The sequence below is a fragment of the Homalodisca vitripennis genome, chromosome 2 (assembly GCF_021130785.1).
Source record: "Homalodisca vitripennis isolate AUS2020 chromosome 2, UT_GWSS_2.1, whole genome shotgun sequence".
Classification (NCBI taxonomy): Eukaryota; Metazoa; Arthropoda; class Insecta; order Hemiptera; family Cicadellidae; genus Homalodisca; species Homalodisca vitripennis.
This window is the reverse complement of record NC_060208.1, coordinates 203724471-203738127: the sequence shown is the minus strand read 5'-3', so window position 1 is coordinate 203738127 and position 13657 is coordinate 203724471. Positions and strand designations below refer to the sequence as shown.

At 30.2% G+C, this 13657-nt stretch overlaps 1 protein-coding gene across 1 annotated transcript in view; it reads right to left on the bottom strand.

The window, feature by feature from the left end:
- LOC124355292 (neuronal acetylcholine receptor subunit alpha-7) overlaps positions 1 to 13657 on the bottom strand; it is a 56985-nt gene that overhangs the window by 15812 nt on the left and 27516 nt on the right. Inside the window, exon 7 of the mRNA XM_046806363.1 lies at positions 11874 to 11960. Coding sequence (XP_046662319.1) covers positions 11874 to 11960 — 87 coding nt within the window. The remainder of the gene's footprint in view (positions 1 to 11873; positions 11961 to 13657) is intronic.

Genomic DNA, 13657 nt, shown 5'->3' with positions numbered 1-13657 from the left:
GATGATTGTCACAAGAAATACCGTAACAATTGTTACTATTTGTATTTTGTTTTAAAATAAGTTTGTATTTCTCTCCTTTCCTTAAAATTTCAACAACATTTCAAAAGGTAATATTATAAACTATTTGATTTATATAATTTTTTTAGTTGGGTCCTTGCCTTCCATAAAAATCCAGAATATTTTTTAAATGTTATTCACAAGCAGCAGCAGTGTTTTATTTGTTATTTATTTTATGGTGGTTCTTTTCTTGTGTATTGTGTTGTTTTGTAACTTTGGTTTTGTCAACTTTTTATATAAGGTCATAAAGCCATCCATTTCTTTGTTTGGCCTGTAGATGATGGAACAAATCTATAAAATTGTATACCATAGGACATAAAAAAATTCTGGATTGTTGATGAAAGGCAAGTGCAGTACTATACATTATGTAATAGTTGTGGGTAAAAAAATAACGAATTATAGATCAATATAGCATACGGACACTTTTACAAAAATAATGTTTTGCAAAAATTAAACATGATGCAATAAATAACTACATAATCCACAACTGCTGTAAATACAGTAGTGCAGTAATACAATATACTGTATAATGACTGTATTTACTGTACATAGATAATACATAATTAATCTTAACATTTGAAATTATAAAAAATGCAAAGATTTAGTCACAGATTAAATATAAAGACGGTACAATGAATTTTGGTTGGTTTGATTAAATTCATTACATTAAGGACACACTTCAATGGATAGATTTAAATCTTGTTTAATTCATGCAAATATGAAGATTTCTGTAGCCTTTTACTTGAGAATTCAAATTTTTTAAACATTTAATGGTAATTGCAACGGTAGTGGTTATAATCCCCATCTTGTAACAAATATCATTAAAAAAAAACACAAGCCAATGAAACTTATAAGTTTAATGGAGTTTTAAACATTTTGTGAATTAAACAAACAGAATTCTTTTTTATAATATGTTAGATTAAAGAATACAAAAAAACTTCGAGGTACATTGAATGAACTTATAAGTATGTCATTCAATAATTTGGTATTGTAAATTTTAAACTTTTTTAGTTTTTCCTAACAGGCATTGGGAGCAACTAAAGATTTTGAATTGTGAAATTAATTTAAATTTTAAACTGCTACCACTTTACATCTACACTGGATGACAGTTATTAAATGCTAAAATGACAGTTAATGTTAATGACAGTGCTATAAATGGTGTTGAATTTAGTTTTACTTTCATTTTATGGGTCAAAAAATGTGCTTTAACACTTGAACATTTTGAATTTCCATTTAAAAATTTTAGAAAACAAAATCAAATAAATAAAAATTCATAACAAGTGTAAGTAATAAATTACAATGAAAGCTTTTTATTGTGTATATCCATTACAACACAATAAACATTGTATGTAAGATATATCATTCAGATAGTATTTATTATGTAAAATGTATTCCTTGTAAACAAAAGACTGCACTTCAAGAGTAAATTTAAAACAAATTATTTTCGAATTTAAAACACTTTTCTCGCAGCCCCACTGAAATCCTACACCTTCTAACTTGTGAACGGTTGGCTTGATTTATTTTTATTACACACAATAATAATTTAAATATAAAAACTTAAGAATACAACTGCACTAGAGAAAAGTGAAATGAAAATGATAATTGTTTATACAAAATTAGATTAAATCCACATTGGAATGGTGTTGATTTATTTTAAGTGAAACCTAATATTACAATGCCCTCTACTATATGAGCGGTGAAGACTTGACTTTATACGTGTAAGTGAATATATTACAGATTTTAGGAATATGTATTTAATCTCTTTAGAATTTAGTTTCCTGTAACCTAATTTTTAAATCAAGCAGATCCTTGTTTATTTGGATTGAACAGCGATCAGAGTGCCTGTTTCACAATTGTTGCACTGTATCAAACTAGAGTAAAAGTGAATGAGAAACGTGAACCATTTCTCCATACCCCTGTAGGATATATTCCAAAATTAGACAGGTCTCAACGCGCACTACCCTCAGTAGTGTTTTAACTCTTGAAGCTGCTTGGCCATTACGACCTCTCTCTGTAAAATCCTTCTGCACTTTGCAGTCTTTATGGGGTCCTCAACTTAAAAACATTAATTTAAAAATCACTTAGTTAATCTTCAATAAAATAGGCCATTTTTGACCTTGTCTTGTGGATCATCACTGTATGTGGTGAAGTCCTCAAGAAGCATTTCCGTGGCTTGAAGACAGACTTTCATGTGTAGTGATCATCAAGAAACTTTTCATGTGAAATCATGCAACTAATAACGCACATTAAATATATAACAAGAATTTAAACGCTTTTGAAAAGTAAAACACTTCAATATTTTTGTTGGTAATATGACCTAAAAACTGAATATACGAGGTGTGGCTATTAAAGATCAAGATTGTGCTGCTGCGGATCAAGGAGGTATATGCCAACCGCTAATAATCAACAGCTGTTTAGTGTGAACCTTTCTCTTTAGTATGCAGCTAGTCTCACTTCTGTAAACAACACAGTTCAGTCAGAACCTACGTTCACGTTATTGTTGTTTCGGTGGATAAAATAATTCAGAATTATTGTGAAATTTCACTTGAAACTTGGAAAAACTGCTACTGAAACATATAATTTACTGATAATAATAATAACGTCTTTATTTGAAGCGATTTTCAACATTATATTGTTGTTTTTCAAAATAACTCAAGTCATACATTTTCAATCAAGGCACATACAAATCTATCTATCATCATCCGAGAAATACAAAATTGAACTAATCAAGCCGATAATACATTACATTAAACAGCTATTTAGGGGTGAAACACTCCTCCTCCAAAGCCAGTCTGAGATTGTTTTTAAACGAGGAATATCCATAAGCCTTTAGACTGTGAGGGACGGATAGAAGTGTATGGCAGTGAATGTTTATTGCAGCCATATATTTTTTAATGCTTTAAGCGTTTTAAAGATGGCAGAGAAGACGTTAAAGAAGATTTGCGGCCAGGTCACCCTTCAACGTCAAAAACGGATGAAAATGTTGGTAATTTGATTCGGTCTGACAGTCGATTAAGTATTTGCCCAATTGGTGAACCTGTATAAATTGATAAAGAATGTGTACAGCAAATTTTATACAACAGTTTTAACATACAAAAAGTGTGTGCTAATATGGTGCCTAAAATTCTAACGTTTGAACAACACAAAGTTCCCAGAAACATTTGTACTAACACTCTGTACCCAATTGAAAATGACCCAAATTTTTTTGAAACGAAAATAACATGTGATGAAACGTGGGTTTTTACTTATGCTCCGGAAAAAAGCACCAATCCATGCACTGGAAGAATCCAACTTCACCGAGAGCTAAAAAGGTTTGTATGAGCAAGTCAACATTTAAAGCAATGATGATTTCTTTTATATCCATGGGATTATATACCCCCATTGTGTTCCTGAAGGTCAAACAATTAATCAATAATACTACCTTGAGCTACTTTCTAAACTACGCCAAAGAGTAAGGAAAAACGCTGTGAAAGTGGAAGAACAAGTCATCGATTCTCCACCAAGACAATGTGCCAGCTCATTCTGTGTTCTTTCAAGAGGTTCCTAGCTAAGTACAGCATCGCAGCGATAGAACATTCACCTTATTCATCAGATCTTACACCATGAGACTTCTACCTGTTTCCTAACTTGAAATCTGCATTAAAAAGGATAAGATTTGAGTCTGTGAAAGGTGTAAAAGAGAAAGAGGCACATGTCCTGAAGGAGCTGACCGAAGTTGACTTCCAGCACTGTTTTTAATAATAGAAAATCCGCATGGAGCGTTTTAGAGAAATAAAACGAGTGTATATTGAAGATGACAATAAGTGATTATGTATAAACTAAAAATAAAATAATTTTTTACAACATCAATTGCGTTATTTATAGCCACACCTCGTATATGAATGAGAACCCCACTGTGGGTTACTCTAAAATAATTTAAAATAGTTTTATATCATTTTGAGAGGATGAATAAAATCACTCAAAATATCCTCATTAAATAAGTTTTTGACTTCAATAAAAAAGTCAAAATTAGTTTTTTACCAAAATTTGTAGTTTTTGTACAAGGCAAAACTTATGAAATACTGGAAAGTGAGGGAGGGCCGTTCATATTAAAAATAACTTTTTTCCTTTTCCCTGTACAACAATAAAAACTAATAATTCAATTGTTTTAAGGAGAGGCCGAGTCCTTTTTAAACCTTACTCTGTCCTTCTTCTTGGGCCACTCGCTTGTGCATCAGACAGAAATGAGATGGAGAATTGATGCAATACAAGGGTGATGGTATTGGATAAAAGTGGTACAGTCACAGACAGGATTTCAACCTGCACTATCTCTAACTCAGATCCAAAGTTACGCTCAGCCATTCGCTTTCCCACCTGTGGATTATTTCAGAACGAAGATTTGGGTTAGTCAGGAAATACAAAATTGTGGATTTTAAAATTATAATAGAATGTTAAATGCAAATTAAAGTAGTACTGCAATTTTATACTTGATCATTTTAATTTTAAAAATATTAGATAATTTATAATTTTAGTAAACGTCCATTGCTACACCCTTGTCGGTTGGCATGAATCCTATCCTAATGCAAAGAAATGTAAGACCAGACATGCTCGGCTATCCCCATATCGAACACTGTATCGCAACAATTTGCGTTGTTGAAACTTTCCAATGGAACATTCTGCAGAAATGATTTGAACCCTCTGTTTCTGCAATCTCTCTTACCCAAGTACTCGTACCAGGGAGAGAGTTAACAATAACGTACCTGGAGGTGTTGTATTGTGCTTTCTTTTCAGTGTGATTTGTTGGTAAAATTGCTGGGAATTGGGATGTTGAATTAGGTTTTGATGGAATTTGGCTTGCTCTAAATTAATTTAGGTATAAAAACAGTCTTTTCTAGGTACATAACAATAAAAGAATGAACCATTAAGCAATGTCTACTTAAATGTTTTGTTAATATCATATATATTTTTTTAATGACTGATTTTACTATTAGACTATTTAACTATTAATAAAAAAGAAGTTTTCTGGTTGTATAATTTTGTAAGTAGACATCATACAAAAATATTGCTTGTTTACCACATGATAATGGCAATGTACCAATGAGTTTTACGGAAAAATCCAGTAAAATTGTTGGCAAAAATTTGAAACCTACACTTTAAAACATGAAATGAGGCAATTTGATGTGAAAGAAATTTTAAAATAGAATACTGTTGTTTCTTGCTCAAAATTGTTGTAGCAATTATATAAAATTTGCTACTGGCATAGTTATGTTTTAATTTACAGATTTTTCTGTATGTCCTATATAATTTTTGCAAACCCTCTGTGCTATAGTGACAGTAAACTGTACTTGTAGTATGTTTTGGTATTGTAATACAATTTTGTTTAGTTTTGGCAAAATTTTCTAGACAGGTTTAATTTGATACTTTTAGAACAAACCAGGTAGTCAGTTATACATTTGTTATTTTATCCAGAAGTCTTCAAAAGCTGTTAATTATATTCTGTTCCTCATTAATCTGTTACCATTTTATGAGGAGGGGACTAGTCATGCTCATGCGCTTTACGCTTCATAGGCACGAAAACTGTGCACTTCTTCATTTTGAAAATTTACAAAGTCATTTTCTTTAGATTAAGCACTCTGCAATAGTTTAGACACATTGGTGGATTAGTCTCAGTGTCTTCAACACCATGCACAATCTTATATCATAAATATTTTCAAAGTTTTGGGTCACAGTGCAAACCTAAATCATTAAAAACATATTAAACGTAGTTATGCATTCATTAAAACTAATTTAATTTATTAAGACATTTTATTACTGTGCATCAACATTCTCGAGGAACTTAACAATGCAATAAATGTTAGCTTATGTTTAATTAATTTGTTTATTTTATAGTGCTAGCAAATAAAACTAAATTTTACTGCTGGTGTAAGCATAAGCTGGGATTTCTAATCCATCAGTGTTTAACTTTAGGTTTATTAACATTTTTTTGGAACTAAAATATGTTTTAGGTAGTTTATTCTTAATAATGGTTTAAGTAAACATTACTGCACCACACAGGTATACTATTATATCTTAATAGTTTGTTCCTGTCCTCTATTTTATTTTTGTATCACAGCAATCTTCATACTTTTTAGTTTTATAGCATTTCCTAGATATGCATTACAGAAGTTCTGAAATTAGATAGTACGTTCATAGTATGGTTATAATGATTAGTAATACCAAGTGGTGCGTAAATTTAATCAAGGAGAGTGTACAGAATGTGCCAAAACACTCAGCCCAAACGTACATTTTCATATTACGTGCATATTGTGATTATTATTTATTATTAATTAACAAGGGAACATTTTTTACCGATCTAAATAATTGTGTTGAAAGTCTTAAAATTGGGAAGTGTTGATTTTCAGTATTATTGTAAAAGTCATTAAAAATCATGAAAAAATTAAAAAAGCAACCATCAAATTTGAATTTTTTAAATCAATATCAAACATTAAGACAGCATTTGGGGAGATCTTAAAAAAATTTAAATTAATTTACTACAGATCCAAATTGAATGAATGTTTAAAATGACCCTAAGCAATTTTGGCAGATTATTAATAAATTGGCAAGAAAATCCTAAAATAAAGAGGCATTTCCTATACGAAAGTTTATCTCACACTTTGCCAATATAAATAAAGAAATGTGGTGATATAACCAAAGATTTCAACAGGTTCTTTGCTGTGTTGGAAGGAACCTAGCAGTATTTATATTTTCGCTCGGCAATAGCACATTGTTTGTCAGATGGAAGTTCTTGATTATCCAGAAGCTTTGTCAAGTGAATTACAAAGCATAAAAATGCATGAGTCAATAAAAAAAAAACAATGACAGTTTTGAAAAAAATAGTTTTCAAGTGTATACAAGAAAAGGTGATTAATGTCCTTTTTCATCAAATGAGATGTGGATTTAAGACTAGTATTAAGAAACACCGACCCAATTTTAAAATAAACAGGGAAAAGTCTACCTTAGGGCAATAATTAAATGGCCATAATCATTCCGTTGTAAGATAGAAAACAGCTTAGAAGTATTATAAATTTGTGATGGGACAGAAAAAATGGATACTTGTAGAATAATCAATGTATATATAGGCTATATATATTTCAAAAGCTATGAAGTACACATTTAATACCTACTGAAATATAAATTTAATTCAACTCTCACACCATTTTCAATACTCTCTTTGGTAACAGAAAATTACACATGTATCTATTCAATCTGATAAGTATGATGAAGCTGTTAGGAACCAATCAGTCTGACCTTGTCCCTTGCTATAATTAAGTTATGTCAATATTTATTAATTATCAGTTTCATGTTATTATATTTATTAGCTGTGTTGTGTGTTTTATAATGTATTATAATTTTATTCATTTGACAAAACTTTGTGGTTAATCGACAACTTCCATATGACCAAATAACCGATATCACACAGTCTGGTCATGTTGAAACATGTCCTGAACAAGCACATTTTAATTGAGCTGAATGACGGTATTCGAGTAATCTAGTTTTAAAAATTTCCCATAGCTTCAACTGTATAATAGGAGCCGACTCTTGGTGGAGAGTAATCAGGTGGTCAAATGTCAGATGGGAAGTTGGGAAAGGAAGATATGAACAAATGACGCGGCAGGCATATTGCACTATGGTCTGGCATAAAATACAATGTGGTGGTAATCTTACAGAGCGAGTGATGGATTTACAAATCAGTAACAATTCAAAGAGAGGTCTAAATAAGATACAGTACATGTATCATAGAACTGTCATGGAACAATATACGAGACATGTTGAACAGGTGCTAAGCATGAGATCATGTTCCTTGCCCAATTTTTAGTACTTCAAATGTAAAATAACATCTTAAATATTGCCAAAAGAGCTAATAATTTAGTTTTTTATGCAATATTAACATATTCATTCTTTTCTCCTGATTTATTTACATTTATGTATTTTTAGTTTACTTGAGACTAACTACCGTGCTCATAGCATTGGTGAAAGTGTCAATAAATAAAAATATGTATTAAAGGGTACTACGTTTCATGTTTTTAAGTTTAACACAGACTTTATAATAATATTAATAATATCAGAGATTACTATTAAAATATGTTCTTTTATTACAAATAATTTATATTTATAAAACTATATTTTTATCAATATTTTTAGCTCTTTAAAAATTATAAATTTTGCAAATTGATTAATCAAATTGGTACTTTTTGTACTCATAAATTTTGCAACCAGGCTAAAATAACAATAGCTAAACATAAAAATGTGAACTTTAAAAAGTATTTTATAAAGTAGCTTCTAGGAATTAAATAAATATATAAAATATTTATCGCTTAAGTCAATTATATATTTTTATGAAACATATTTTAAGAAAATAACATATTTATCAACAAAATATTTTAATAAAAAAAATGTGATTCTTCCAGTCATTTATTACATACACACTAAAAAAAATATCTTAATCTCCAACTATTTTTGTTAGGGCTGATTCTAAGATGTCCCTGATTTTTTCTTCAAATGCCAACAACCCTCCTGGAACTGTTTTATATTTTTCCTGTTTAAGAAAAACATATACTACAGATTATATAAAGGGCTGAGGCTAAAAATTTCTTTTTAAATAAAAACATTATTCCAACCAAAGACAGATTGGATTATTTTAACAATACACAAAATCTGAATATATATTAATGTTTTGGCACAGGACATGATTAATTGATGATTAATGTTTTTGAAAATCTATAAATAATGTTTCAATTACATGTTTGTATATTAATTGATTTCTACTGGTTTTTATTTGAAGTTGGACGTAATGGTTCAGTTATTTTTAAATTAACACAAATTATATATAAATAATTTTTTCCATTCTTTATTTTGAGTAGTGTAAGCAGAATTAACATTATATTTTTATATATTGTTTTTGATGTATTCATTTAGAGATAATAATGTATATCAAAATTATTTAAACAAAATAAATGTATAATGTAAATATGTTTCCTAGTGCATGATAATAAATATTTATGTTGAATAAAAAAAGAAATAATTTTTACTATTTATTTTATAATTTAAACATTTCTTGTAAGTTTTAATGTATGCCAATATGATATTAATAAATTATGTATGTCAATCACGTATGACAAAAAATATTATTGTTTTGAAATATACCAATAGGTCATTAGTGTTTATAGCCTTGCAATTTCTAGAATTTTAACAGATTTGTAAAAATCTATTATGGTTATGATAGGTTTTTTTATAATTCAAAGATAAACTTTTTTACTGTAGTAAAATACATTTTTTTATGTGTATTATATATAATTGTAACCCAAAACTTTGAATTGTACTTTAGTACATATGTGTACCTAAAACTGGTAGGGCCTCAGAGGTTTGGGGTAAAACTTGCGCCAACCGGAGGAGAAATACAGTCTGGGACAGGAGAATTGTTACACCTGGAACAGACAATCGTACCAACCTAGCCTCCAAATAAAAAATAATCATGTGAAGTGTTGACAATGTACCTTCTCCAAACATAACTTCCCTGAACACTTTTATAACAAAGAATTTAAGTTGTTTCACTAGTTTAAATTAGTCAAAATTTTAAAGTTCTTTTTATGGCATTTGAATTGTGAAAATTAAGGAACTAGGTAGTTGTAAAAAAATCAAAAGTAATAAAAAAGTCACATTCAAAAATTTGAAAAATCTAAAATAGACAGATAGACTTTGTTAAAAAATTTTAGAAGTAACTGATCAAAATGTTGGTTTAAAATAGATTTAAAAAAGATATTTTGATACATTGATATTGTCCGTTCATTATATTTATCTATTTATGGATTTTCTTAGTTATGGATGGCATTTAAGGTTAGGAATTATGACAGGTTCTTGCGATTTGATTGACCAATATTTTAGTTGTAAATTAAAATTTAAAAACATTATTGTAAAACATGGAATGCTTAGGTAAATCAGTTTTAAGATGTTTACTGGACCTGTGCCAAAATAAAGCTGAACAATATTTAGGCAGCTCCGCAAACTCAGCTGTTAGCTACTTACCTAATATTTAACATTACGTGTTATTAAAGCTGGTTTATTGTTTATTGGAGAAATCCACATTCCACTGCAATTTAAATTATTTTTCTATTAGATTAGTAAAATGTGTAAACTATATTGTTTTGAATTCATTTTTAATAATCATAGTTAACTAGCTTGTGTGTAAGATGGTATCCAAGTGTTATAATTGTCAAGGGTGTTATTAGCTTTAAAAAATCATAAAGTACTGAAATAAACAAGTCAAGAGCTATGCAGGTGACTGAGTTACAAAATAAAATTTGTATTACAGAGTTAAAAAAATAGAGTTGGTAAAAAAAGTCTTAAAAATAACACACCAAAAACTTTTTTATAAAAATACAGAACAAACCATATCGATATTTTTGGAGTAAAAATGCTTTTGATTTTACATAACTCTACTGTTCAAAAATAATTTGAACTGCTTGGTGTAACATTTTACTACTCATATTCCTTAATTATTAAAATGAAGTTGATATATATTTTTAGTAGTGTAAAAACTGAAAATCTGTACAAATATTAATTCTCGTATTACAGCCTGAAATTAAATCTAAAGTTATTAGGTAAGCAATACATAAAAAATTATTATAAAACATGCACATATGAGGATTCAGAAGGTAACTGTAATTACAATTACTGGCAATACAATTTTTATATAGTGCTAGATGATTTTACTAATAATTTGCGCACATATTACATCTTGGGAAAGTTGAATTTTTAATAATTTGAATGAAGCGTGTAGACATTAAAATAGAGTTTTCAATCTGAAAAGCACAATAAAAACTTTAATAGATGATTCACTTCATATTTTTATATTTAACCAAATATATATAATGTATCTCAATATTAAAAATACAAAATAGAATATTGATGATTGATAAAAGAATTAAAACATTACACATAGCAAATCCAAAGCGAACAAGTGAAAGTCATAAAAACACAATTAATCTATAATACAAAATTACACACCCGTTACTTGTTTAAGCTTTTCAACAGTACTATGGTTTGTAATAATAGTTAAGGAGATGTGGTATATTTTATTTATGGATGTTTTATGTAATTTTTATATTTTAATGGTTATTTTGACGAATAGGTGAGCTGAGTTTACGGAGGGCAGTAGTATGGTTTAATGCCGCCTCCTACAACCAAGTACCAGTAGCAAGGCACACATCAAAGCCAATCAAAACACAAATAGAAGAGATAATAAGTCAAGCTAGCGAGAGCGAAAGGAACGGCAGTGGGTACCTAGCAGGGGGATAGCGTCGGAGACTTGGGGCAGTGTTTCGGCTACCAAATTGAGGAACACCGTCAGGGACAGTAAAATGGTGACGCCTGAAACAGAACATTGGTTAGTGCCCTACGGTGAGTGTCACCCCCGGGGGCAACAAGAACCTCAGCAAAAATCTTCTACGCTTGTCAAAAACTATGGTGGATATGACAGAGAGATGAAAATCATACAACAAAATCGATGATTCTTCGAATTGCAAACTTTTACAAATTATTAGTTGAATGCTACACATACATCGTTTTTGCACATGTTTTGTTTGTGGAATTGTCAAAAATTAAAAAGTCGTCTTCCGAATTAAAAAACTTCCTGAATCATCAAAGTGGACCATGATTTTTGCGGATTTATTGTCTGTAAAAAACACCCGGTGTCGGTCAAAAGATCCGATTGCAAAAAAAGCAATAAGTGAGAGCCTTGCAACTCTCCAAGTATCAAAGACTGGTCCACACACTCCGATTGGACTACGTAGGAGAGTTACCTATGAGCGGGACCGCGTCGGAAGTGGTCGGCATAGATTCCGCCACCAAGTTGAGGAACACAGTCAACGACAATAGTATCGTTACTCCTGGAAACATCACAGAGTTTACAACACTTAACGTCTAACAGTCACAACGTAGGCGGGCGAACTGCTACAGGCAGGATGTTTCAGAATTATCTCATCATCTTCGGGGATTTGATCTTTTGAGTCAAGCTAAGCACAAAACTGTGTAACTTTCGATTTGAACTATTTGTTGCTCCTCTTCACTCTTTTTTAAAATTAAAATTCATACATTATCTATGTTATTAAAATTTTCCATGGACTCTATGAAAATATAAATTTGAACATAAAGTAGAAAAAATTGTATCTCAAAACGACTGAGTTTTTGAAGATCTTATTTTTAAATGTCATAAAAATTGTCATAATAACAAAAGGAATGATAGAATATAGAAATACTTAATTTTTGGTACCTTGCTTGTTAAAAAATCATAAAACAACTGAGAAAATACATTTTGAGTACACATAAACTCAGCTAAAAGGTGTTCCATATGATCAGGAAAAATGTTTTTCTCAGTTACCTTAAAATAAGCAGACAAGATACCAATAGTTTTATATTTTATGCGTAAGCACTTCACATCTTTAGAAATTTTATGTTTTGTGGTTCTCTTGACAAAAAACAAATACCCAAAATGTAAGCAAAGTTCAAAAACAACCTGGATAGTAAACGTTCCATATTTTAGATGCAGTTTTAGAAAATACAGATTTAAAGATTTTGTGCAAGAAAAATCTTTATATAAGACTGGTCAAGTTTTGTAGAATGAAAGTTTGAATATTTTTCATCATTTTTAGAAATTAAAAGTTCGCACTCCTCCGTGCTACACACTCATCCAAAGAGTACTTACTTGAGATAAAGTGTCCAACTATTGGTAGCAATAGGGCTTGTTACAGGTATTTGTAAAACTGTATATCATGGTTAAAGATATTGATGGCAATTGTGTTACAATATTGTAACACTGTTCTCCTTACTTACTATGTTCAATAGCTCGTTATCTATATTTGAACTATACCCTTGCTTTTGCTATTCATAATAAAAGTGTTAAACTAATGAAATAATGATAAAGTTATATATACCCAAGGACGAAACAACCATTACAGATGCTGCAAATATTGATTTACAAAGTAATTTATATCTGTACAATTCCAATGTATTTGTTTATTGATATAAAGTAAAATATGTATTGTAAAGTTCTAAACTGCAATAACTTATGAACCATAGAAAATTTATTGCTACATAATCAGAGAAACCCTCTTTCAGTTGAGTGAGCGGTAAAATCAAAGACTATTTATTTTAGTGCAGTAAAAAATCAATTCTGTAAACCAATTCTGGTTTATAATTTCTAGTTAAACCTACACTGAGTACAGGAAAACCCCATGTTACTTACATTTGGGCAATCCCCTGGATTCCCAGGAGCGCCACATCATTGACTACTAATATCAGTATATTGGGGTACAAGGGTCTAGTCTACTATGCAGGATGACAGATGTAGTGGTTGGAGCTCCCTGAAGCAGAACTAGCCTCCCCTTCTTCCAAGGTCCCATTACTGAGTGCCCATCCCTACTCCTTGTAACATAGAATCTCAACTCGTTATGTATCCCTACTCGTTGTAACACAGAATCTCAACTCGGTACGTATCCCTACTCATTGTAACATAGAATCTCAACTCGGTACGTATCCCTACTCATTGTAACATAGAATCTCAACTGGGTACGTATCCCTACTCATT